At 44.5% G+C, this 25,503-nt stretch overlaps 1 protein-coding gene across 7 annotated transcripts; it reads right to left on the minus strand.

Moving 5' to 3' along the window:
* Nucleotides 1–8,109: 8,109 nt before the first annotated feature.
* LOC130347046 (histo-blood group ABO system transferase-like) lies at nucleotides 8,110–19,480 on the minus strand. 7 transcript variants are annotated; one of them, XM_056554606.1, is made up of 4 exons: nucleotides 19,249–19,480; nucleotides 12,740–12,775; nucleotides 11,533–11,664; nucleotides 8,110–10,498 (listed from the first exon to the last, which is right to left on the minus strand). In XM_056554606.1, the coding sequence occupies exons 3-4, from the start codon at nucleotides 11,649–11,651 to the stop codon at nucleotides 9,814–9,816; spliced, it is 804 nt and encodes a 267-aa protein (XP_056410581.1). In that variant the 5' UTR covers nucleotides 11,652–11,664; nucleotides 12,740–12,775; nucleotides 19,249–19,480; the 3' UTR covers nucleotides 8,110–9,813. The 7 variants fall into 7 exon arrangements, with proteins under 7 accessions (XP_056410581.1, XP_056410582.1, XP_056410576.1 ...); XM_056554607.1 differs by lacking the exon at nucleotides 19,249–19,480 and adding an exon at nucleotides 12,854–12,916; XM_056554605.1 differs by lacking the exon at nucleotides 19,249–19,480 and adding an exon at nucleotides 12,947–12,977 and having other exon boundaries at nucleotides 9,226–10,498; nucleotides 11,533–11,667.
* Between the last annotated feature and the right edge of the window lie 6,023 nt (nucleotides 19,481–25,503).

Here is a 25,503-nt window from a genome sequence, read left to right on the forward strand (position 1 = left end):
ATAACCATCAATAAGCTTCTTACACCTCTCAGCCGGGATGTTGGACCACTCTTCCTATAACCATCAATAAGCTTCTTACACCTCTCAGCCGGAATGTTGGACCACTCTTCCTATAACCATCAATAAGCTTCTTACACCTCTCAGCCGGAATGTTGGACCACTCTTCCTATAACCATCAATAAGCTTCTTACACCTCTCAGCCGGAATGTTGGACCACTCTTCCTATAACCATCAATAAGCTTCTTACACCTCTCAGCCGGGATGTTGGACCACTCTTCCTATAACCATCAATAAGCTTCTTACACCTCTCAGCCGGAATGTTGGACCACTCTTCCTATAACCATCAATAAGCTTCTTACACCTCTCAGCCGGAATGTTGGACCACTCTTCCTATAACCATCAATAAGCTTCTTACACCTCTCAGCCGGAATGTTGGACCACTCTTCCTATAACCATCAATAAGCTTCTTACACCTCTCAGCCGGAATGTTGGACCACTCTTCCTATAACCATCAATAAGCTTCTTACACCTCTCAGCCGGGATGTTGGACCACTCTTCCTATAACCATCAATAAGCTTCTTACACCTCTCAGCCGGAATGTTGGACCACTCTTCCTATAACCATCAATAAGCTTCTTACACCTCTCAGCCGGAATGTTGGACCACTCTTCCTATAACCATCAATAAGCTTCTTACACCTCTCAGCCGGGATGTTGGACCACTCTTCCTATAACCATCAATAAGCTTCTTACACCTCTCAGCCGGAATGTTGGACCACTCTTCCTATAACCATCAATAAGCTTCTTACACCTCTCAGCCGGAATGTTGGACCACTCTTCCTATAACCATCAATAAGCTTCTTACACCTCTCAGCCGGAATGTTGGACCACTCTTCCTATAACCATCAATAAGCTTCTTACACCTCTCAGCCGGAATGTTGGACCACTCTTCCTATAACCATCAATAAGCTTCTTACACCTCTCAGCCGGGATGTTGGACCACTCTTCCTATAACCATCAATAAGCTTCTTACACCTCTCAGCCGGAATGTTGGACCACTCTTCCTATAACCATCAATAAGCTTCTTACACCTCTCAGCCGGAATGTTGGACCACTCTTCCTATAACCATCAATAAGCTTCTTACACCTCTCAGCCGGGATGTTGGACCTCTCTTCCTTTACAAACTGCTCCCGGTCTCTTATTGGACGGCGCCTTTTCCCAACAGTAATTATAAGATCTCTCCACAGGTGATCAATGGGATTTAGATCTGGACTCATTGCTGACACTTCAGAACTCTCCAGCGCTTTGTTGTCATCCATTTCTGGGGCTTTTTGACGTATGTTTGGGGTCATTGTCCTGCTGGAAGACCCAAGATCTTGGATGCAGCTTTCTGACTCTGGGCTGTACAGTGCGACCCAAAATCCATTGGTAATCCTCAGATTTCATGATGTCTTGTACACATTCAAGGCCCCCAGTGCCAGAGGCAGCAAAACAACCCAAAACATCACTGACCTCCACCATATGTCACTGTAGGTAGGTACTGTGCTTTTTTCTTTGTAGGCCTCATTCCGTTTTCGGTAAACAGTAGAATGATGTGTGTGGTGACCATGGGTTGTTGCAGTGAGAGGTGGGGTCGGATGGTATTAACCCCTGGGGCAAGATGTTGTTAACCCCTAATGTTCGTGGCACCAGGATGTGATTGTATGATGTATGGCACCGCCGACAACCAACCCAAAATGGCATGTGATGAATGAGAGCCCAAAGCAGAGATTTGATGCAACTTGAGAAGGCAGATAACTTGCTTTACAAACAGCCAACTTCCACAGAGGTGACCGGGACACAGGGAACCTCTCAGGCTTGCTTGGACTTGTAGTTATTATAATGCTGATGCAGGCCATTGTACTACTGTTATCGCTTTGTAAGGACAGTAAGGACTTGACTTGTACTTACAGATTTGATGTGGCTGCAGGTTTATAGGCTTTGGCCTAGATATGATATACTTGACTTGTACAGGACTTGTGCTTTCTTTAAGGTCCAGGAACTAAGAGACTGAGAATAGAGACTACAGCCCCTTATATATCAGGGAGCTAAACTAAAGCCCATTGGTTGCTTGTTGCCTGTGGTTACCTGTGCCCATGGAACTCTGGGTATATCATGTGATCAAACATCACATGACCTTAGGAAGGTCCTATACAGGGTTAATATCCTAATAACCTTTATATACAGTTTACATCCACTGTACAATACTTATAATCAATGTACATACTTAATATACAACAGAATACCATAGAATGACTTAGGGGGACCCTACAGGAGAGCCCTGTGGACCTGAGGGGACTTAACCCCTTAAGGACTTAGGACGTACTTGTACGTCCTGAGCCCACTCCCGGTATTAAAAACGGGGTCACGCCGGGTCGGTCGCAGCTGCTAATCATAGCCGGGACCCTGGGCTATCAGTGTGTGGCGCCGATCGTTGTGCCGCGCGCTGTTAAGCCTTCAGACGCGGCGATCAAAGTTGACCGCTGCATCTGAAAATGAAAGTAAACGCTTCCCGGCAGCTCAGTCGGGCTGATCGGGACATCGCGATAAAATCGCAATGTTCCAATCAGCTGGGACGCAGGCGGAGGTCTCCTTACCTGTGTCCGCGGCGTCCGATCGGGGTTTGATTGCTCCAAGCCTGAACTACAGGCTTGAGCAATCGAGCCCCTATCTCGCTGATCCGCTCAGAGCTATGGCTCTGCAGGGATCAGCATAGGAGATCAGTGTGTGCAGTGTTATAGGTCCCTATGGGAGCTATAACACTGCAAAAAAAAGTTAACAAAGGTCATTTAACCCCTTCCCTTATAAAAGTTCAAATCACCCCCCTTTTCCCATAAAAAAAAAACTGTAAATAAAAATAAACATGTGGTATCGCCGCGTGCGTAAATGTCCGAACTATAAAAATATATAATTAATTAAACCGCACGGTCAATGGCGTACGCGCAAAAAAATTCCAAAGTCCAAAATAACGTATTTTTGGTCGCTTTTTATATCATGAAAAAATGAATAAAAAGCGATCAAAAAGTCCGATCAATACAAAAATTGTACCGCTAAAAACGTCAGATCACGGCGCAAAAAATGAGCCCTCAAACTGCCCCATATGCAGAAAAATAAAAAAGTTATAGTTGTCAGAAGATGACAATTTTAAACGTATACATTTCCGTGCATGTAGTTATGATTTTTTCCAGAAGTCCGACAAAATCCAACATATATAAGTCGGGGATCATTTTAATCGTATGGACCTACAGAATAATGATAAGGTGTCATTTTTACTGAAAAATGTACTACGTAGAAACGGAAGCCCCCAAAAGTTACAAAATGGTGTTTTTTCTTCAATTTCGTCACACAATGATTTTTTTTTCTCCTTTAGCTGTAGATTTTTGGGTAAAATGACTGACGTCACTGCAAAGTAGAATTGGTGGCGCAAAAAATAAGCATCATATGGATTTTTAGGTGCAAAATTGAAAGGGTTATGATTTTTAAAAGGTGAGGAGGAAAAAACGAAAGTGCAAAAAACTGAAAACCCCTCAGTCCTTAAGGGGTTAAGGACTGTACATAACCGTGTTCTATACCGCAGCACCACATGTGCTTCACCAAAAAGCTCTATCCTGGTCTCATCTGTCCACAAGACATTTTCCAGAAGGATGTTGGTTACTCAAGTTCATTTTGGCAAAATGTAGTCTTGCTTTTTTATGTCTCTGGGTCTCCTCCATAGTGGGGTCCTCCTGGGTCTCCCCCATAGTGGCTTCCTCCTGGGTCTCCCCCATAGTGGGGTCCTCCTGGGTCTCCCCCATAGTGGGGTCCTCCTGGGTCTCCTCCATAGTGGGGTCCTCCTGGGTCTCCTCCATAGTGGGGTCCTCCTGGGTCTCCTCCATAGTGGGGTCCTCCTGGGTCTCCCCATAGTGGGGTCCTCCTGGGTCTCCCCCATAGTGGGGTCCTCCTGGGTCTCCTCCATAGTGGGGTCCTCCTGGGTCTCCTCCATAGTGGGGTCCTCCTGGGTCTCCTCCATAGTGGGGTCCTCCTGGGTCTCCCCCATAGTGGGGTCCTCCTGGGTCTCCCCCATAGCGTTTCATTTCATTTAAATGTGGACGGATAGTTCGCGCTGACACTGATGCTCCCTGAGCCTGCAGGACAGCTTGAATATCTTTGGAACTTGTTTGGAGCTGCTTATCCACCATCCGGACTATCATGTGTTGACACATTTCATCAGTTTTCTCTTCCGTCCACACCCAGGGAGATTATCTACCGTGCCATGGGGTGTAAACTTCTTGATAATGTTGCGCACTGTGGACAAAGGCAAATCTAGATCTCTGGAGATGGACGTGTAACCTTGAGATTATTGATATTTTTCCACAATTTTGGTTCCCAAGTCCTCAGACAGTTCTCTTCTCCTCTTTCTGTTCTCTCCTCCTCTTTCTGTTCTCTCCTCCTCTTTCTGTTCTCTCTTCTCCTCTTTCTGTTCTCTCCTCCTCTTTCTGTTCTCTCCTCCTCTTTCTGTTCTCTTCTCCTCTTTCTGTTCTCTTCTCCTCTTTCTGTTCTCTTCTCCTCTTTCTGTTCTCTTCTCCTCTTTCTGTTCTCTTCTCCTCTTTCTGTTCTCTTCTCCTCTTTCTGTTCTCTTCTCCTCTTTCTGTTCTCTCTTCTCCTCTTTCTGTTCTCTCCTCCTCTTTCTGTTCTCTTCTCTTTCTGTTCTCTTCTCCTCTTTCTGTTGTCCATGCTTAGTGTGACACACACAGACACAATGCAAAGACTAAGTGAACTTCTCTCCTTTTTATCTGCTTTCAGGTGGGATTTTTATATTGCCCACACCTGTTACTTGCCCCAGGTGAGTATAAAGGAACATCACATGCTGGAAACAATCTTATTTATCCACAATTATGAAAGGGGCCAATAATTGTGTCCGGACCATTTTTGGAGTTTGGTGACATTAGGTCCAATTTGCTTTTCTTTCATTTTCTTGAAAAAATTCAGGGGTGCCAACATAACTGTATGTCATATATATATATATATATATATATAGTACTATAATACATTTAGTTTATGATTTTTTTTAAATATATAATTAATTAATATTATTTACTAGGGAATAAATAATATAAGTAGAGTAAATTCATTGATAATGACTATTAATAATGAATATTAAATAAATATTAAATAAATTGCAATATAGGAGCCAGATGAGCCTAGAATAAAGGAGAAAATCCTGTGAAGGGAAAAGAGAAATGTGTAATAATGTAATGTGACAGGAAACTTAGGGCCGGAAACTATGCTGGGAAAGCTGGGTAGATACGGAGATGCTGAGATCGCGGCTGAGGGAGGGAGAGAGAGAGAGAGCGTGAACGAAGCGCTGGTCACTAGCTGTGCCACGCAACGTTAAGTGGTGACGCAATAAGAAAAAGAGATATGAGAGAAAACGATATAGCAGAGCTGAATAAAGGAATTGTATATACAATAAAATAGGAATCAATGAGGAAAAAAATGTGAACATTAAGAGAATAATATGTAAATAAGATGAAACGGTGAAAAACATTAGAAAATACTAAGAATAATGGAATAATATGAAGACAACTAATGCATAAAATAAGCAGAGACACCTGAAGAACAGATCTTAGTAGACATACACAAAATACAAAAGCGGTCCTCAAGTCCCCCCAACAGGTCATGTGATCAGGATTTCCTTAGTCTTTCACAGGTGATATAACTGGTGATGCCTGATTCACTGACCATAATTATGTCACCTGTGAAAGACTAATGAATTCAGAAAACCTGACCTGTTTAGGGACTTGAGGACCACGCTTGAGAAACACTGAGATAGAGGACAAGAGACATCCCAGATATTTGATCTAGGGCATGGACCTGAGAGACACCTGTAGAACAGAGCATGGACCCCACCAGAGAGGACTATGGAACAGTGCATGGACCCCACCAGAGAGGACTATGGAACAGTGCATGGACCCCACCAGAGAGGACTATGGAACAGTGCATGGACCCCACCAGAGAGGACTATGGAACAGTGCATGGACCCCACCAGAGAGGACTATGGAACAGTGCATGGACCCCACCAGAGAGGACTATGGAACAGTGCATGGACCCCAGCAGAGACACCTACAGAACAGAGCATGGACCCCACCAGAGAGGACTATGGAACAGTGCATGGACCCCACCAGAGAGGACTATGGAACAGTGCATGGACCCCACCAGAGAGGACTATGGAACAGTGCATGGACCCCACCAGAGAGGACTATGGACCAGAGCATGGACCCCAGCAGAGACACCTACAGAACAGAGCATGGACCCCACCAGAGAGGACTATGGAACAGTGCATGGACCCCACCAGAGAGGACTATGGAACAGTGCATGGACCCCACCAGAGAGGACTATGGAACAGTGCATGGACCCCACCAGAGAGGACTATGGAACAGTGCATGGACCCCAGCAGAGACACCTACAGAACAGAGCATGGACCCCACCAGAGAGGACTATGGAACAGTGCATGGACCCCACCAGAGAGGACTATGGAACAGTGCATGGACCCCACCAGAGAGGACTATGGAACAGTGCATGGACCCCACCAGAGAGGACTATGGACCAGAGCATGGACCCCAGCAGAGACACCTACAGAACAGAGCATGGACCCCACCAGAGAGGACTATGGAACAGTGCATGGACCCCACCAGAGAGGACTATGGAACAGTGCATGGACCCCACAAGAGAGGACTATGGAACAGCGCATGGACCCCACCAGAGAGGACTATGGAACAGCGCATGGCCCCCACCAGAGAGGACTATGGAACAGCGCATGGCCCCCAACAGAGAGGACTATGGAACAGAGCATGGACCCCACAAGAGACACCTAAAGAACAGAGCATGGACCCCAGCAGAGACACCTACAGAACAGAGCATGGACCCCACCAGAGAGGACTATGGAACAGAGCATGGACCCCAGCAGAGACACCTACAGAACAGAGCATGGACCCCACCAGAGAGGACTATGGAACAGAGCATGGACCCCACTAGAGAGGACTATGGAACAGAGCTTAGACCTCAGCAGAGACAGCTACAGAACAGAGCATGGACCCCATCAGAGACAGCTACAGAACAGAGCATGGACCCCAGCAGAGAGGACTATGGAACTGAGCATGGACCCCACCAGACACACCTACAGAACAGAGCATGGACCCCAACAGAGAGGACTATGGAACAGAGCATGGACCCCCGGAGAGACCCCTACAGAACAGAGCATGGACCCCACCAGAGAGGACTATGGAACAGAGCATGGACTCCAACAGAGAGGACTATGGAACAGAGCATGGACCCCCGGAGAGACACAGAACAGAGCATGGACCCCACCAGAGAGTACTATGGAACAGAGCATGGACCCCAGCAGAGACACCTACAGAACAGAGCATGGACCCCACCAGAGAGGACTATGGAACAGAGCATGGACCCCAGCAGACACACCTAAAGAACAGAGCATGGACCCCAGCAGAGACACCTACAGAACAGAGGATGGACCCCAGCAGAGACACCTACAGAGCAGAGCATGGACCCCAGCAGAGACATCTACAGAACAAAGCATGGACCCCACCAGAGAGGACTATGGAACAGAGCATGGACTCCAACAGAGAGGACTATGGAACAGAGCATGGACGCCTACAGAACAAAGCATGGACCCCACTAGAGAGGACTATGGAACAGAGCATAGACCCCAGCAGAGATACATACAGAACAGAGCATGGACCCCATCAGAGACAGCTACAGAACAGAGCATGGACCCCAGCAGAGACAGCTACAGAACAGAGCATGGACCCCAGCAGAGAAGACTATGGAACAGAGCATGGACCCCACCAGAGAGGACTATGGACCAGAGCATGGACCCCAGCAGAGACACCTACAGAACCGCGCATGGACCCCACCAGAGAGGACTATGGAACAGAGCATAGACCCCAGCAGAGATACCTACAGAACAGAGCATGGACCACAGCAGAGAGGACTATGGAACAGAGCATGGACCCCAGCAGAGAGGACTATGGAACAGAGCATGGACCCCAGCAGAGACCCCACCAGAGAGTACTATGGAACAGAGCATGGACTCCAACAGAGAGGACTATGGAACAGAGCATGGACCCCAGCAGAGACACCTACAGAACAGAGGATGGACCCCACTAGAGAGGACTATGGAACAGAGCATAGACCCCACCAGAGACAGCTACAGAACAGAGCATGGACCCCATCAGAGAAAGCTACAGAACAGAGCATGGACCCCAGCAGAGAGGACTATGGAACTGAGCATGGACCCCACCAGACACACCTACAGAACAGAGCATGGACCCCAGCAGAGAGGACTATGGAACCGAGCATGGACCCCACCAGACACACCTACAGAACAGAGCATGGACCCCAACAGAGAGGACTATGGAACAGAGCATGGACCCCCGGAGAGACACCTACAGAACAGAGCATGGACCCCAACAGAGAGGACTATGGAACAGAGCATGGACTCCAACAGAGAGGACTATGGAACAGAGCATGGACTCCAGCAGAGACACCTACAGAACAGAGCATGGACCCCACCAGAGAGGACTATGGAACAGAGCATGGACCCCAGCAGACACACCTAAAGAACAGAGCATGGACCCCAGCAGAGACACTTACAGAACAGAGGATGGACCACAGCAGAGACACCTACAGAGCAGAGCATGGACCCCAGCAGAGACATCTACAGAACAAAGCATGGACCCCACCAGAGAGGACTATGGAACAGAGCATGGACCCCAGCAGAGAGGACTATGGAACAACGCTTGGACCCCAGCAGAGAAGGCTATGGAACAGAGTATGAACCCCAGCAAAGAGGACTAGGGAACAGTGCATGGACCCAAACAGAGAGGACTATGGAACAAAGCATGAACCCCAGCAGAGAGGAGTATGGAACAACGCTTGGACCCCAGCAGAGAGGACTATGGAACAGAGCATGGACCCCAGCAGAGACACCTAAAGAACAGAGCATGGACCTCAGCAGAGACACCTATAGAGCAGAGCATGGACCCCAGCAGAGACATCTACAGAACAGAGCATGGACCCCACCAGAGAGGACTATGGAACAGAGCATAGACCCCAGCATAGATACCTACAGAACAGAGCATGGACCCCATCAGAGACAGCTACAGAACAGAGCATGGACCCCAGCAGAGAGGACTATGGAACAGAGCATGGACCCCACCAGAGACAGCTACAGAACAGAGCATGGACCCCAGCAGAGAGGACTATGGAACAGAGCATGGACCCCACCAGAGACACCTACAGAACAGAGCATGGACCCCACCAGAGAGGACTACGGAACAGTGCATGGACCCCAGCAGAGGGGACAATGGAACAGAGTATGAACCCCAGCAAAGAGGACTAGGGAACAGTGCATGGACCCAAACAGAGAGGACTATGGAACAAAGCATGAACCCCAGCAGAGAGGACTATGGAACAAAGCATGAACCCCAGCAGAGAAGACTATGGAACAGTGCTTGGACCCCAGCAGAGACACCTACAGAACAGTGCATGGACCCCAGCAAAGACAACTAGAGAACAGATCCTGGCAGAAACACCTACAGAACAGAGCATGACAGAGACACCTATAAAACAGAACAGATCCTGGCAGAGACACCTACAGAAGAGAGAAAAGACCCTGGCTTGCAGAAAAGATATGCTGTCGTATGTAAAGGTTCAGGACACAATTCCCACAATCCCTATAGAATATTTCCCAGCTCCTTGGTCGTTGCTTCACCACTCAGTTTCGAATTTCATTGTGGTTCTTTGGAACGGCTACAAACCGTCGTCTCTTTAGGAATTTTGGGATCCCAAAGCGGTTGTCCCACAGATATTCTGGTGAGAGGATCTTGGTGGGTTTGTGGTATAAAAAGTATTTGTTCAGGTAGCTCTCGTCATGCCAGATGGCCTCAATGTTCTTGGCCTTGTCCTTCATCATAGCATTATGGCAGAAGTTGGTCAGCTTGTAAACCTCTTCCATGTTCCCCCCAAAGTATCCTCCTGCATAATAAAAGTCTCCCTCATCTAGGGGAATGTAGGCCTCAGACTGTGGGTTCCGCTCATACGTGTAACCTTCACGTGAGACCCCGTACATGCCTGGATGTAGCGTCCCAAACAATTCACTTAAGATCTCCACCCCGACCTCATCACTGAACCTCATGTCCACGTCTACACACACCAAGTAATCCACCTCATCCATGAATTGCCGGCTGGAATGGTCTCGGAGCATCTCCATGCGCCTCATGGACACCTCCTGCCATCTCTGGTAAGTGGGCACTCTTCGCACTATCAGCCGCCTGCCCTCTGCCAGCTCCATGATGGGAATGTCAATGACGCGGTCTGTAAACACATAGTAGTTCACCTTGTGTCCCACCATGAAATACTTCTCAGCCGTCTCTATAAAGGTCGGGACAAAAACTGTATATCTGGAAAATAAGGACGACAACAGAAGAGACTTATTAGGCGGTTATAATAAAAAGCCACTTGGGAGACCTCCAGCACATATAAACCAATGTATGGGGCACCTTAATGTGTAAGGGAACCTGTCAGCTGCAATTCACATCACAAACTGCTGACACTGTTAGATGCTGTTAGGACAGGGGTGGGGATCCTTTTCTGCCTAGGGTCATAGGGATGGTGCTAAGCCAAAGGTGTCCTAGTGCATCCTGTCAGCATCTGGTCTGGTCTATTGCCTTGGCAGGCCAGAGTGTATGATGTGAGGGTCGGAGGTTTCCCACCACAAATACACATTGACTGTCAGCTGGAAGCCGAGCCCTGTTGCTGTGCTGTTCATATGAATTGTGCTCAGGTATGAGATTTGGAAAAAGGGCTTTGCTTCCTGCTGCCAAACGAGCACGAACAGGGAGAAAGGAGGTGTTTCCTATGTTATGGAAGCCTAGACAGGTATATGAGAGGTCCCAGTGTCTCCTTGTCCTAACACCATGGTTAGAACATGAATCGTAGCTAACAGATTCCTTCGGCCATACGTTTATATCAGTCAACTGACAACTTCTGTTTGCCCCATACAAATGCATGCTTGGCTGAGGGTGCATGGAGGAGATTATGGTGACATTGAGGGTAGGTTCATCTGCACAGACAAGCACCATTGGTTTTAATGGCCTGAACGCAGTCACCAGCCGATTATTTTCTACATATATCTGTGTTTTGACTGACCCAAAAGGGCAGAAATCCACGAGAAAAACCACAATGACCCGAATGTAGTCACCATCTGAAATCTATAAGGCCCCTGCGTGAATACATCAGCTTCCCATTGGCACAAACCTTGTTTTAATGCATATCAATAAAATATATTTTTTATATGTCAATCAGTGACTTCGTCCCTTTCTTGTGCAATATTCGTGTATTGGAGTACATAGTGGGCCGTATATTACTGTAATATAGAGCACATGCAGTTATATGTTATCTAGTATTATTGATTTGCCCTTCTTTGTATACTCACTTCTTAATCGCAAACACAGTGAGGCCGATGCGGACGTCCCTCTGCCGGAACTGTGCGTTTAGTATTTTAATGTTATAGGTGCCATTCCAGACAATGGGGGCGAGCCAGGGTGCCATCATCGAAACGTCTGACCTGCTACAAGACAAAGTGATGGGGACAGAGCCGCACTGAGAAATAGCCCTACCCCCCCCCCCCCCCCCAACACTACCAGCCCATATACATACACAACACACTTTGTGGAAAATGTAGCTTTACTTCGTCACAAGTCCCGGCCTAATAGCGTTATAATAACCTGAACTAAAAACTACTTTCCCCAACTATCATAATGATTATAATACTGCAACGCACTGTACCCTCTGAATATAATACTGCCACACACTGTACCCTCTGAATATAATACTGCCACACACTGTACCCTCTGAATATAATACTGCCACACACTGTACCCTCTGAATATAATACTGCCACACACTGTACCCTCTGAATATAATACTGCCACACACTGTACCCTCTGAATATAATACTGCCACACACTGTACCCTCTGAATATAATACTGCCACACACTGTACCCTCTGAATATAATACTGCCACACACTGTACCCTCTGAATATAATACTGCCACACACTGTACCCTCTGAATATAATACTGCCACACACTGTACCCTCTGAATATAATACTGCCACACACTGTACCCTCTGAATATAATACTGCCACACACTGTACCCTCTGAATATAATACTGCCACACACTGTACCCTCTGAATATAATACTGCCACACACTGTACCCTCTGAATATAATACTGCCACACACTGTACCCTCTGAATATAATACTGCCACACACTGTACCCTCTGAATATAATACTGCCACACACTGTACCCTCTGAATATAATACTGCCACACACTGTACCCTCTGAATATAATACTGCCACACACTGTACCCTCCGATTAGTGACACCGCGCAGGGGAGACCATGTACTGACCCCAGGAAATTAACAGGGGTGGCAGGTTATCAGGTCATCCCCAGTGACTGAAGTACAGGGGGCACAGAGGAGAAAGAGGGGCCCATAGAAGAGAGACGGGCCTAGAGGAAAGAGAGGGGCCCACAGGACCTCCCCCCACAATATACAACGTTCGCTCTCCATATTTAGTACAATATGAATAGTGTGTGGTGTCAGTAGGATGTAACACATGGCGGACACTTACAGGGGTTTCAAGGCATCCGGCGTCTCGTACAACAACCTGTAAAATAGCAGGAGGATTAAGAGAAGGCACTGACATTGACCACCAGCTCTAACTGTCTCAGCCATTGGCCACCACCTGTATAACGGTCTCAGTCATTATCCATCATCTCTATAACGGTCTCAGTCATTGTCCATCATTTGTATAACGGTCTCCGTCATTGTCTATCACCTCTATAACGGTCTCAGTCATTGGCCACCACCTGTATAACGGTCTCACTCATTGGCCACCACCTGTATAATGGTCTCAGTCATTGTCCATCACCTCTATAACGGTCTCAGTCATTGTCCATCATTTGTATAACGGTCTCCATCATTGTCCATCATTTGTATAACGGTCTCCGTCATTGTCTATCACCTCTATAACTGTCTCAGTCATTGGCCATCACCTATAAATGGTCTCAATCATTGTCCATCGCCTCTATAACTGTCTCAGTCATTGGCCACCACCTATAAATGGTCTCAGTCATTGTCCATCACCTCTATAATGGTCTCAATCATTGTCCATCACCTCTATAATGGTCTCAATCATTGTCCATCGCCTCTATAACTGTCTCAGTCATTGGCCACCACCTATAAATGGTCTCAGTCATTGGCCACCACCTCTATAATGGTCTCAATCATTGTCCATCACCTCTATAACTGTCTCAGTCATTGTCCATCACCTCTATAATGGTCTCAATCATTGTCCATCACCTCTATAACTGTCTCAGTCATTGGCCACCACCTATAAATGGTCTCAGTCATTGGCCACCACCTCTACATCTGCAGATCATACAAACAGGAAAAATCATTTTCTTCCTGCATTTTTTTGCCCAATCTTCAACAATATTCCATTGGATCATCATAGTATCATCACTGAACTCCAGGACATGTGTGGTACTACCAGGCCATAGTTCCCACACAGGATGGATAAAGTACATCCCACCCGCTTCCTGCAATGTTTTAGGGCACATCAGGAATCTCACCACCATATACAGGACAGACGGATTACATCATAGAAGTATTTCTAATCCCAATCTCCAGCGTAATACATCCTGTTCCAAATTATTATGCAAATGATATTTAACCCCTTAAGGACTCAGACCATTTTCACCTTAAGGACCCGGGCATTTTTTTTTACCACTGACCACTGTCTCTTTAAGCATTAATAACTCTTAGATGCTTTTACTTTTGATTCTGATGCAGAGATAGTGGTAAATTTTTGTTGATACTTGCATCATTTCTTGGTAAAAAAAAATTCCAAAATTTGATGAAAAAAAAAATTGAAAATTTTGAATTTTTTTTACTTTGAAGCTCTCTGCTTATAAGGAAAATGGACATTCCAAATAAATTATATATTGATTCACATATACAATATCCTTTATGTTTACATCATAAAGTTGAGATGTTTTTACTTTTGGAGACACCAGAGGCTTCAAAGTTCAGCAGCAATTTCCCAATTTTTCAAAAAAATTTCTAAATCTGAATTTTTCAGGGACCAGTTCAGTTTTGAAGTGGATTTGAAGGGCCTTCATATTAGAAATACCCCATAAATTACCTCATTATAAAAACTGCACCCCTCAAAGTATTCAAAATGACATTCAGAATGTTTGTTAACTCTTTAGGTGTTTCACAGGAATAGCAAAGTGAAGAAGAAAATTTAAAATATAAATTTTTTACACTCGCATGTTTTTGAAAGGAGAGAAATCTCCCTAAAATTTGTAACCCAATTTCCCTCAAGTAAGGAAATACCTGATGTGGATGTAAAGTGCTCTGTGGGTGCACTAGAGGGCTCAGAAGAGAAGGAGCGACAATGGGATTTTAGTGAGTACGTTTTTCTGAAATGGTTTTTGGGGGGCATGTCACATTTATGAAGCCCCTACGGTGCCAGAACAGCAAAAAAAAAAAAAACAAACACATGGCACACTATTTTGTAAACTACACCCCTCAGGGAATGTAACAAGGGGTACAGTGAGCCTTAACACCCCACAGGTGTTTGACGACTTTTAGTTAAAGTTGGGTGTGTAAATTATTATAATAATTTTTTTCTACTAAAATGCTGGTTTTCCCAAAAAATTTTACACTTTTACAAGGGGTAATAGAAGAAATTGGGTTACAAATTTTGGGGGGCATTTTCTCCTATTTATTCTATTACCCCTTGTAAAAGTGTATAATTTGGGGGGAAACAAGCATTTTAGTAAAAAAAAAAATTATAATAATAATGTACACATCCAACTTTAACTAAAAGTCGTCAAACACCTGTGGGGTGTTAAGGCTCACTGTACCCCTTGTTACATTCCCTGAGAGGTGTAGTTTCCAAAATAAAGTATGCCATATGTTTGTTTTTTTTGCGGTTCTGACACCATAGAGGCTTCCTAAATGCAACAACCCCCCCAAAAATCATTTCAGCAAAATTTGCTTTCCAAAAGGCATATTGGATACACATTTTGGATACATTATTCCCTAGAGGGTTAAATGGAGATTATGAAATCACGCAGTGTATATGATATCTGATATACATTATCTTATTTTCACTTTCAGATCCAGCAGAGAATGACATAAGAAAATTGGATAATAGTGAGATTTTGATTTATGTGTTTGTAAGGTGTGGATACACCCATATTTCTATTCTATTCTCTTTGTTCAGCAGTATATTGCTTTCTGATCCATTACGTTTTCATGCTTACTGTGTGATTGTTACGCCGAGCGCTCCGGGTCCCTGCTCCTCCCCGGAGCGCTCGCTGCGTCCATCTCTGTGCAGCGCCCCGGTCAGACCCGCTGACCGGGAGCGCTGCACTGACATTGCCGGCGGGGATGCGATTCGCATAGCGGGATGCGCCCACTCGCGAATCGCATCCCAAGTCACTCACCTGTCCCGGTCCCCGGCTGTCACGTCCTGGCGCGCGCGGCTCCGCTCCTTAGGGCGCGCGCTGCGCGCGCCAGCTCTCTAAGATTTAAAGGGTCAGTGCACCAATGATTGGTGCCTGGCCCAATCAGCCTAATTAGCTTCCACCTGCTCCCTGTCCATATTACCTCACTTCCCCTGCACTTCCTTGCCGGATCTTGTTGCCATTGTGCCAGTGAAAGCGTTTCCTTGTGTGTTCCTAGCCTGTGTTCCAGACCTCCTGCCGTTGCCCCTGACTACGATCCTTGCTGCCTGCCCTGACCTTCTGCTACGTCCGACCCTGCTCTTGCCTTATCCCTTGTACCGCGCCTATCTCAGCAGTCGGAGAGGTTGAGCCGTTGCCGGTGGATACGACCTGGTTGCTACCGCCGCTGCAAGACCATCCCACTCCTACTATTACTGTGTCCTCCACCATCTTTATGTGGGTCTCAGTCACTGACCACGACTACTACTACAAGGGCCTCAGTCACTGACCACGACTACTACTACAAGGGCCTCAGTCACTGACCACGACTACTACAATAAGGGATTCAGTCACTGACCACGACTACTACTACAAGGGCCTCAGTCACTGACCACGACTACTACTACAAGGGCCTCAGTCACTGACCACGACTACTACAATAAGGGATTCAGTCACTGACCACGACTACTACTACAAGGGCCTCAGTCACTGACCACGACTACTACTACAAGGGCCTCAGTCACTGACCACGACTACTACTACAAGGGCCTCAATCACTGACCACGACTACTACTACAAGGGCTTCAGTCACTGACCACGACTACTACAATAAGGGATTCAGTCACTGACCACGACTACTACTACAAGGGCCTCAGTCACTGACCACAACTACTACTACAAGGGATTCAGTCACTGACCACGACTACTACTATAAGGGATTCAGTCACTGACCATGACTACTACTATAAGGGATTCAGTCACTGACCACGACTACTACTATAAGGGATTCAGTCACTGACCATGACTACTACTACAAGGGCCTCAGTCACTGACCATGACTACTACTATAAGGGATTCAGTCAATGACCACAACTACTACAAGGGCCTCAGTCACTGACCATGAATACTACTACAAGGGCCTCAGTCACTGACCACGACTACTACAATAAGGGATTCAGTCACTGACCACGACTACTACTACAAGGGCCTCAGTCACTGACCACGACTACTACTATAAGGGATTCAGTCACTGACCACGACTACTACTACAAGGGCCTCAGTCACTGACCATGACTACTACTATAAGGGATTCAGTCAATGACCACAACTACTACAAGGGCCTCAGTCACTGACCATGAATACTACTATAAGGGATTCAGTCATTGACCACGACTACTACTACTACAAGGGCCTCAGTCACTGACCACGACTACTACAATAAGGGATTCAGTCACTGACCACGACTACTACTATAAGGGATTCAGTCACTGACCACGACTACTACTATAAGGGATTCAGTCACTGACCACTACTACTACTATAAGGGATTCAGTCACTGACCACGACTACTACTATAAGGGATTCAGTCACTGACCACGACTACTACTACAAGGGATTCAGTCACTGACCACGACTACTATTATAAGGGCCTCAGTCACTGACCACGACTACTACTACAAGGGCCTCAGTCACTGACCACGACTACTACTACAAGGGCCTCAGTCACTGACCATGACTACTACTATAAGGGATTCAGTCACTGACCACGACTACTACAAGGGCCTCAGTCACTGACCATGAATACTACTATAAGGGATTCAGTCACTGACCACGACTACTACTATAAGGGATTCAGTCATTGACCACGACTACTACTATAAGGGATTCAGTCACTGACCATGAATACTACTATAAGGGCCTCAGTCACTGACCATGAATACTACTATAAGGGCCTCAGTCACTGACCATGAATACTACTATAAGGGCCTCAGTCATTGACCACGACTACTACTACAAGGGCCTCAGTCACTGACCACGACTACTACTATAAGGGATTCAGTCACTGACCACGACTACTACTATAAGGGATTCAGTCACTGACCACGACTACTACTATAAGGGATTCAGTCACTGACCACGACTACTACTATAAGGGCCTCAGTCACTGACCATGAATACTACTATAAGGGATTCAGTCACTGACCACGACTACTACTATAAGGGATTCAGTCACTGACCACGACTACTACTACAAGGGCCTCAGTCACTGACCACGACTACTACTATAAGGGATTCAGTCACTGACCACGACTACTACTATAAGGGATTCAGTCATTGACCACGACTACTACTATAAGGGATTCAGTCATTGACCACGACTACTACTATAAGGGATTCAGTCACTGACCACGACTACTACTATAAGGGATTCAGTCACTGACCACGACTACTACTACAAGGGCCTCAGTCACTGACCACGACTACTACTACAAGGGCCTCAGTCACTGACCATGAATACTACTATAAGGGATTCAGTCATTGACCACGACTACTACTACTACAAGGGCCTCAGTCACTGACCACGACTACTACAATAAGGGATTCAGTCACTGACCACGACTACTACTATAAGGAATTCAGTCACTGACCACGACTACTACTATAAGGGATTCAGTCACTGACCACTACTACTACTATAAGGGATTCAGTCACTGACCACGACTACTACTATAAGGGATTCAGTCACTGACCACGACTACTACTATAAGGGATTCAGTCACTGACCACGACTACTACTATAAGGGATTCAGTCACTGACCACGACTACTACTATAAGGGATTCAGTCACTGACCACGACTACTACTACAAGGGATTCAGTCACTGACCACAACTACTACTATAAGGGATTCAGTCACCTACCACGACTAGTACTATAAGGGATTCAGTCACTGACCACGACTACTACTATAAGGGATTCAGTCACTGACCACGACTACTACTACAAGGGATTCAGTCACTGACCACGACTACTACTATAAGGGATTCAGTCACTGACCACGACTACTACTATAAGGGATTCAGTCACTGACCACGACTACTACTATAAGGGATTCAGTCACTGACCACGACTACTACTATAAGGGATTCAGTCACTGACCACGACTACTACTATAAGGGATTCAGTCAGTGACCACGACTACTACTATAAGGGATTCAGTCACTGACCACGACTACTATAAGGGTCTTAGTCAGTGACCATGAATACTACTATAAGGGTCTTAGTCAGTGACCATGAATACTACTATAAGGGTCTTAGTCAGTGACCATGAATACTACTATAAGGGTCTTAGTCAGTGACCATGAATACTACTATAAGGGTCTTAGTCAGTGACCATGAATACTACTATAAGGGTCTTAGTCAGTGACCATGAATACTACTATAAGGGTCTTAGTCAGTGACCATGAATACTACTATAAGGGTCTTAGTCAGTGACCATGAATACTACTATAAGGGTCTTAGTCAGTGACCATGAATACTACTATAAGGGTCTTAGTCAGTGACCATGAATACTACTATAAGGGTCTTAGTCAGTGACCACCATCTGGATGTGAATTTATTACCTTTGCAGAGTGATGTCTTTGTGATGGTCTTGTGTTGCCGAGATGCCAGTGGAGAGGTTAGTGGTGATGCCCCTATGTGGAAACAGCAGGAATTACAAATAGTGGGGACCCCCACGATTAATTTACTTACCTTATAATTGTGCTTCATGTTCACATGGATCTCAAAAAGAGGGAGGGGAGCTGTTCATGGCGCCATATTCCTCCTATACACACTGCATGCTCCAGACACTGAAGGGGCCTGGTACAGTATAGCAGTGTCATTGGTGTGTACAGTATAGCAGTGTCATTGATGTGTACAGTATAGCAGTGTCATTGATGTGTACAGTATAGCAGTGTCAGTGATGTGTACAGTATAGCAGTGTCAGTGATGTGTACAGTATAGCAGTGTCATTGATGTGTACAGTATAGCAGTGTCATTGATGTGTACAGTATAGCAGTGTCATTGGTGTGTACAGTATAGCAGTGTCATTGATGTGTACAGTATAGCAGTGTCATTGATGTGTACAGTATAGCAGTGTCATTGATGTGTACAGTATAGCAGTGTCATTGATGTGTACAGTATAGCAGTGTCATTGATGTGTACAGTATAGCAGTGTCATTGATGTGTGCAGTATAGCAGTGTCATTGATGTGTACAGTATAGCAGTGTCAGTGATGTGTACAGTATAGCAGTGTCATTGATGTGTACAGTATAGCAGTGTCATTGATGTGTACAGTATAGCAGTGTCATTGATGTGTACAGTGTGGTGTATCAGTTATGTGTACAGTATAGCAGTGTCATTGATGTGTACAGTATAGCAGTGTCATTGATGTGTACAGTATAGCAGTGTCAGTGATGTGTACAGTATAGCAGTGTCATTGATGTGTACAGTATAGCAGTGTCATTGATGTGTACAGTATAGCAGTGTCATTGATGTGTACAGTATAGCAGTGTCATTGATGTGTACAGTATAGCAGTGTCATTGATGTGTACAGTATAGCAGTGTCATTGATGTGTACAGTATAGCAGTGTCATTGATGTGTACAGTATAGCAGTGTCATTGATGTGTACAGTGTGGTGTATCAGTTATGTGTACAGTATAGCAGTGTCATTGATGTGTACAGTATAGCAGTGTCATTGATGTGTACAGTATAGCAGTGTCATTGATGTGTACAGTATAGCAGTGTCATTGATGTGTACAGTATAGCAGTGTCATTGATGTGTACAGTATAGCAGTGTCATTGATGTGTACAGTATAGCAGTGTCATTGATGTGTACAGTATAGCAGTGTCATTGATGTGTACAGTGTGGTGTATCAGTTATGTGTACAGTATAGCAGTGTCAGTGATGTGTACAGTGTGGTGTATCAGTTATGTGTACAGTATAGCAGTGTCATTGATGTGTACAGTATAGCAGTGTCATTGATGTGTACAGTGTGGTGTATCAGTTATGTGTACAGTATAGCAGTGTCAGTGATGTGTACAGTGTGGTGTATCAGTTATGTGTACAGTATAGCAGTGTCATTGATGTGTACAGTATAGCAGTGTCAGTGATGTGTACAGTATAGCAGTGTCAGTGATGTGTACAGTATAGCAGTGTCAGTTATGTGTACAGTATAGCAGTGTCAGTGATGTGTACAGTATAGCAGTGTCATTGATGTGTACAGTATAGCAGTGTCATTGATGTGTACAGTATAGCAGTGTCAGTGATGTGTACAGTATAGCAGTGTCATTGATGTGTACAGTATAGCAGTGTCATTGATGTGTACAGTGTGGTGTATCAGTTATGTGTACAGTATAGCAGTGTCATTGATGTGTACAGTATAGCAGTGTCAGTGATGTGTACAGTATAGCAGTGTCATTGATGTGTATAGCATAGCAGTGTCATTGATGTGTACAGTATAGCAGTGTTATTGATGTGTACAGTATAGCAGTGTCAGTGATGTGTACAGTATAGCAGTGTCAGTGATGTGTACAGTATAGCAGTGTCAGTGATGTGTGCAGTATAGCAGTGTCATTGATGTGTACAGTATAGCAGTGTTATTGATGTGCACAGTATAGCAGTGTCATTGATGTGTACAGTGTGGTGTATCAGTTATGTGTACAGTATAGCAGTGTCATTGATGTGTACAGTATAGCAGTGTCATTGATGTGTACAGTATAGCAGTGTCAGTGATGTGTACAGTATAGCAGTGTCATTGATGTGTATAGTATAGCAGTGTCATTGATGTGTACAGTATAGCAGTGTTATTGATGTGTACAGTATAGCAGTGTCATTGATGTGTACAGTGTGGTGTATCAGTTATGTGTACAGTATAGCAGTGTCATTGATGTGTACAGTATAGCAGTGTAATTGATGTGTACAGTGTGGTGTATCAGTTATGTGTACAGTATAGCAGTGTCATTGATGTGTACAGTATAGCAGTGTCACTGATGTGTACAGTATAGCAGTGTCATTGATGTGTACAGTGTGGTGTATCAGTTATGTGTACAGTATAGCAGTGTCAGTGATGTGTACAGTATAGCAGTGTCAGTGATGTGTACAGTGTGGGGATATCAGTGATGTGTACAGTATAGCAGTGTCAGTGATGTGTACAGTATAGCAGTGTCATTGATGTGTACAGTATAGCAGTGTCATTGATGTGTACAGTATAGCAGTGTCAGTGATGTGTACAGTATAGCAGTGTCAGTGATGTGTACAGTATAGCAGTGTCATTGATGTGTACAGTATAGCAGTGTCATTGATGTGTGCAGTATAGCAGTGTCAGTGATGTGTACAGTATAGCAGTGTCAGTGATGTGTACAGTATAGCAGTGTCATTGATGTGTACAGTATAGCAGTGTCATTGATGTGTACAGTATAGCAGTGTCATTGATGTGTACAGTGTGGTGTATCAGTTATGTGTACAGTATAGCAGTGTCATTGATGTGTACAGTGTGGTGTATCAGTTATGTGTACAGTATAGCAGTGTCATTGATGTGTACAGTATAGCAGTGTAATTGATGTGTACAGTGTGGTGTATCAGTTATTTGTACAGTATAGCAGTGTCATTGATGTGTACAGTATAGCAGTGTCATTGATGTGTACAGTATAGCAGTGTAATTGATGTGTACAGTGTGGTGTATCAGTTATGTGTACAGTATAGCAGTGTCATTGATGTGTACAGTATAGCAGTGTCAGTGATGTGTACAGTATAGCAGTGTCATTGATGTGTACAGTATAGCAGTGTCATTGATGTGTACAGTATAGCAGTGTCATTGATGTGTACAGTATAGCAGTGTCATTGATGTGTACAGTATAGCAGTGTCATTGATGTGTACAGTATAGCAGTGTCATTGATGTGTACAGTATAGCAGTGTCATTGATGTGTACAGTATAGCAGTGTCATTGATGTGTTCAGTATAGCAGTGTCATTGATGTGTACAGTATAGCAGTGTCATTGATGTGTACAGTATAGCAGTGTCATTGATGTGTTCAGTATAGCAGTGTCATTGATGTGTACAGTATAGCAGTGTCATTGATGTGTACAGTATAGCAGTGTCATTGATGTGTACAGTGTGGTGTATCAGTTATGTGTACAGTATAGCAGTGTCATTGATGTGTACAGTATAGCAGTGTCAGTGATGTGTACAGTGTGGTGTATCAGTTATGTGTACAGTATAGCAGTGTCAGTGATGTGTACAGTATAGCAGTGTCAGTGATGTGTACAGTGTGGTGTATCAGTTATGTGTACAGTATAGCAGTGTCAGTGATGTGTACAGTATAGCAGTGTCAGTGATGTGTACAGTATAGCAGTGTCAGTTATGTGTACAGTATAGCAGTGTCATTGATGTGTACAGTATAGCAGTGTCAGTGATGTGTACAGTGTGGTGTATCAGTTATGTGTACAGTATAGCAGTGTCAGTGATGTGTACAGTATAGCAGTGTCAGTGATGTGTACAGTATAGCAGTGTCAGTGATGTGTACAGTATAGCAGTGTCATTGATGTGTACAGTATAGCAGTGTCAGTGATGTGTACAGTATAGCAGTGTCATTGATGTGTACAGTATAGCAGTGTCATTGATGTGTACAGTGTGGTGTATCAGTTATGTGTACAGTATAGCAGTGTCATTGATGTGTACAGTATAGCAGTGTCAGTGATGTGTACAGTATAGCAGTGTCATTGATGTGTATAGTATAGCAGTGTCATTGATGTGTACAGTATAGCAGTGTCATTGATGTGTACAGTATAGCAGTGTCATTGATGTGTACAGTGTGGTGTATCAGTTATGTGTACAGTATAGCAGTGTTATTGATGTGTACAGTATAGCAGTGTCATTGATGTGTACAGTATAGCAGTGTCATTGATGTGTACAGTGTGGTGTATCAGTTATGTGTACAGTATAGCAGTGTCATTGATGTGTACAGTATAGCAGTGTCATTGATGTGTACAGTGTGGTGTATCAGTTATGTGTACAGTATAGCAGTGTCAGTGATGTGTACAGTATAGCAGTGTCAGTGATGTGTACAGTATAGCAGTGTCAGTGATGTGTACAGTATAGCAGTGTCAGTGATGTGTACAGTATAGCAGTGTCAGTGATGTGTACAGTATAGCAGTGTCAGTGATGTGTACAGTATAGCAGTGTCAGTGATGTGTACAGTATAGCAGTGTCATTGATGTGTACAGTATAGCAGTGTCATTGATGTGTGCAGTATAGCAGTGTCAGTGATGTGTACAGTATAGCAGTGTCAGTGATGTGTACAGTATAGCAGTGTCATTGATGTGTACAGTATAGCAGTGTCATTGATGTGTACAGTATAGCAGTGTCATTGATGTGTACAGTGTGGTGTATCAGTTATGTGTACAGTATAGCAGTGTCATTGATGTGTACAGTATAGCAGTGTCATTGATGTGTACAGTATAGCAGTGTCATTGATGTGTACAGTGTGGTGTATCAGTTATGTGTACAGTATAGCAGTGTCATTGATGTGTACAGTATAGCAGTGTCATTGATGTGTACAGTATAGCAGTGTCATTGATGTGTACAGTGTGGTGTATCAGTTATGTGTACAGTATAGCAGTGTCATTGATGTGTACAGTATAGCAGTGTAATTGATGTGTACAGTGTGGTGTATCAGTTATGTGTACAGTATAGCAGTGTCATTGATGTGTACAGTATAGCAGTGTCAGTGATGTGTACAGTATAGCAGTGTCATTGATGTGTACAGTATAGCAGTGTCATTGATGTGTACAGTATAGCAGTGTCATTGATGTGTACAGTATAGCAGTGTCATTGATGTGTACAGTATAGCAGTGTCATTGATGTGTACAGTATAGCAGTGTCATTGATGTGTACAGTATAGCAGTGTCATTGATGTGTACAGTGTGGTGTATCAGTTACGTGTGCAGTATAGCAGTGTCATTGATGTGTATAGTGTGGTGTATCAGTTATGTGTACAGTATAGCAGTGTCATTGATGTGTACAGTGTGGTGTATCAGTTATGTGTACAGTATAGCAGTGTCATTGATGTGTACAGTATAGCAGTGTAATTGATGTGTACAGTATAGCAGTGTCAGTGATGTGTACAGTATAGCAGTGTCATTGATGTGTACAGTATAGCAGTGTCATTGATGTGTACAGTGTGGTGTATCAGTTATGTGTACAGTATAGCAGTGTCATTGATGTGTACAGTATAGCAGTGTCATTGATGTGTGCAGTATAGCAGTGTCATTGATGTGTGCAGTATAGCAGTGTCATTGATGTGTACAGTATAGCAGTGTCATTGATGTGTACAGTATAGCAGTGTCATTGATGTGTACAGTGTGGTGTATCAGTTATGTGTACAGTATAGCAGTGTCATTGATGTGTACAGTATAGCAGTGTCATTGATGTGTGCAGTAAAGCAGTGTCATTGATGTGTGCAGTATAGCAGTGTCATTGATGTGTACAGTATAGCAGTGTCATTGATGTGTGCAGTATAGCAGTGTCATTGATGTGTACAGTGTGGTGTATCAGTTATGTGTGCAGTATAGCAGTGTCATTGATGTGTACAGTATAGCAGTGTCATTGATGTGTACAGTATAGCAGTGTCATTGATGTGTACAGTGTGGTGTATCAGTTATGTGTGCAGTATAGCAGTGTCATTGATGTGTATAGTGTGGTGTATCAGTTATGTGTGCAGTATAGCAGTGTCATTGATGTGTGCAGTATAGCAGTGTCATTGATGTGTATAGTGTGGTGTATCAGTTATGTGTGCAGTATAGCAGTGTCATTGATGTGTACAGTGTGGTGTATCA

The sequence above is a fragment of the Hyla sarda genome, unplaced genomic scaffold, assembly GCF_029499605.1.
Source record: "Hyla sarda isolate aHylSar1 unplaced genomic scaffold, aHylSar1.hap1 scaffold_808, whole genome shotgun sequence".
Lineage (NCBI taxonomy): Eukaryota > Metazoa > Chordata > Amphibia > Anura > Hylidae > Hyla > Hyla sarda.

Bases quoted from the DNA above. Each gene is read 5' to 3' on its own strand.
- LOC130347046 (XM_056554601.1), bottom strand. From the start codon at position 12,843: ATGGCTGAGACAGTTAGAGCTGGTGGTCAATGTCAGTGCCTTCTCTTA. The intron at 11,668-12,739 runs GTAAGTGTCCGC...TTTGTCTTGTAG, and splicing joins CCGGATGCCTTGAAACCCCT to CAGGTCAGACGTTTCGATGA. The intron at 10,499-11,532 runs GTGAGTATACAA...CTTATTTTCCAG, and splicing joins ACTGTGTTTGCGATTAAGAA to ATATACAGTTTTTGTCCCGA.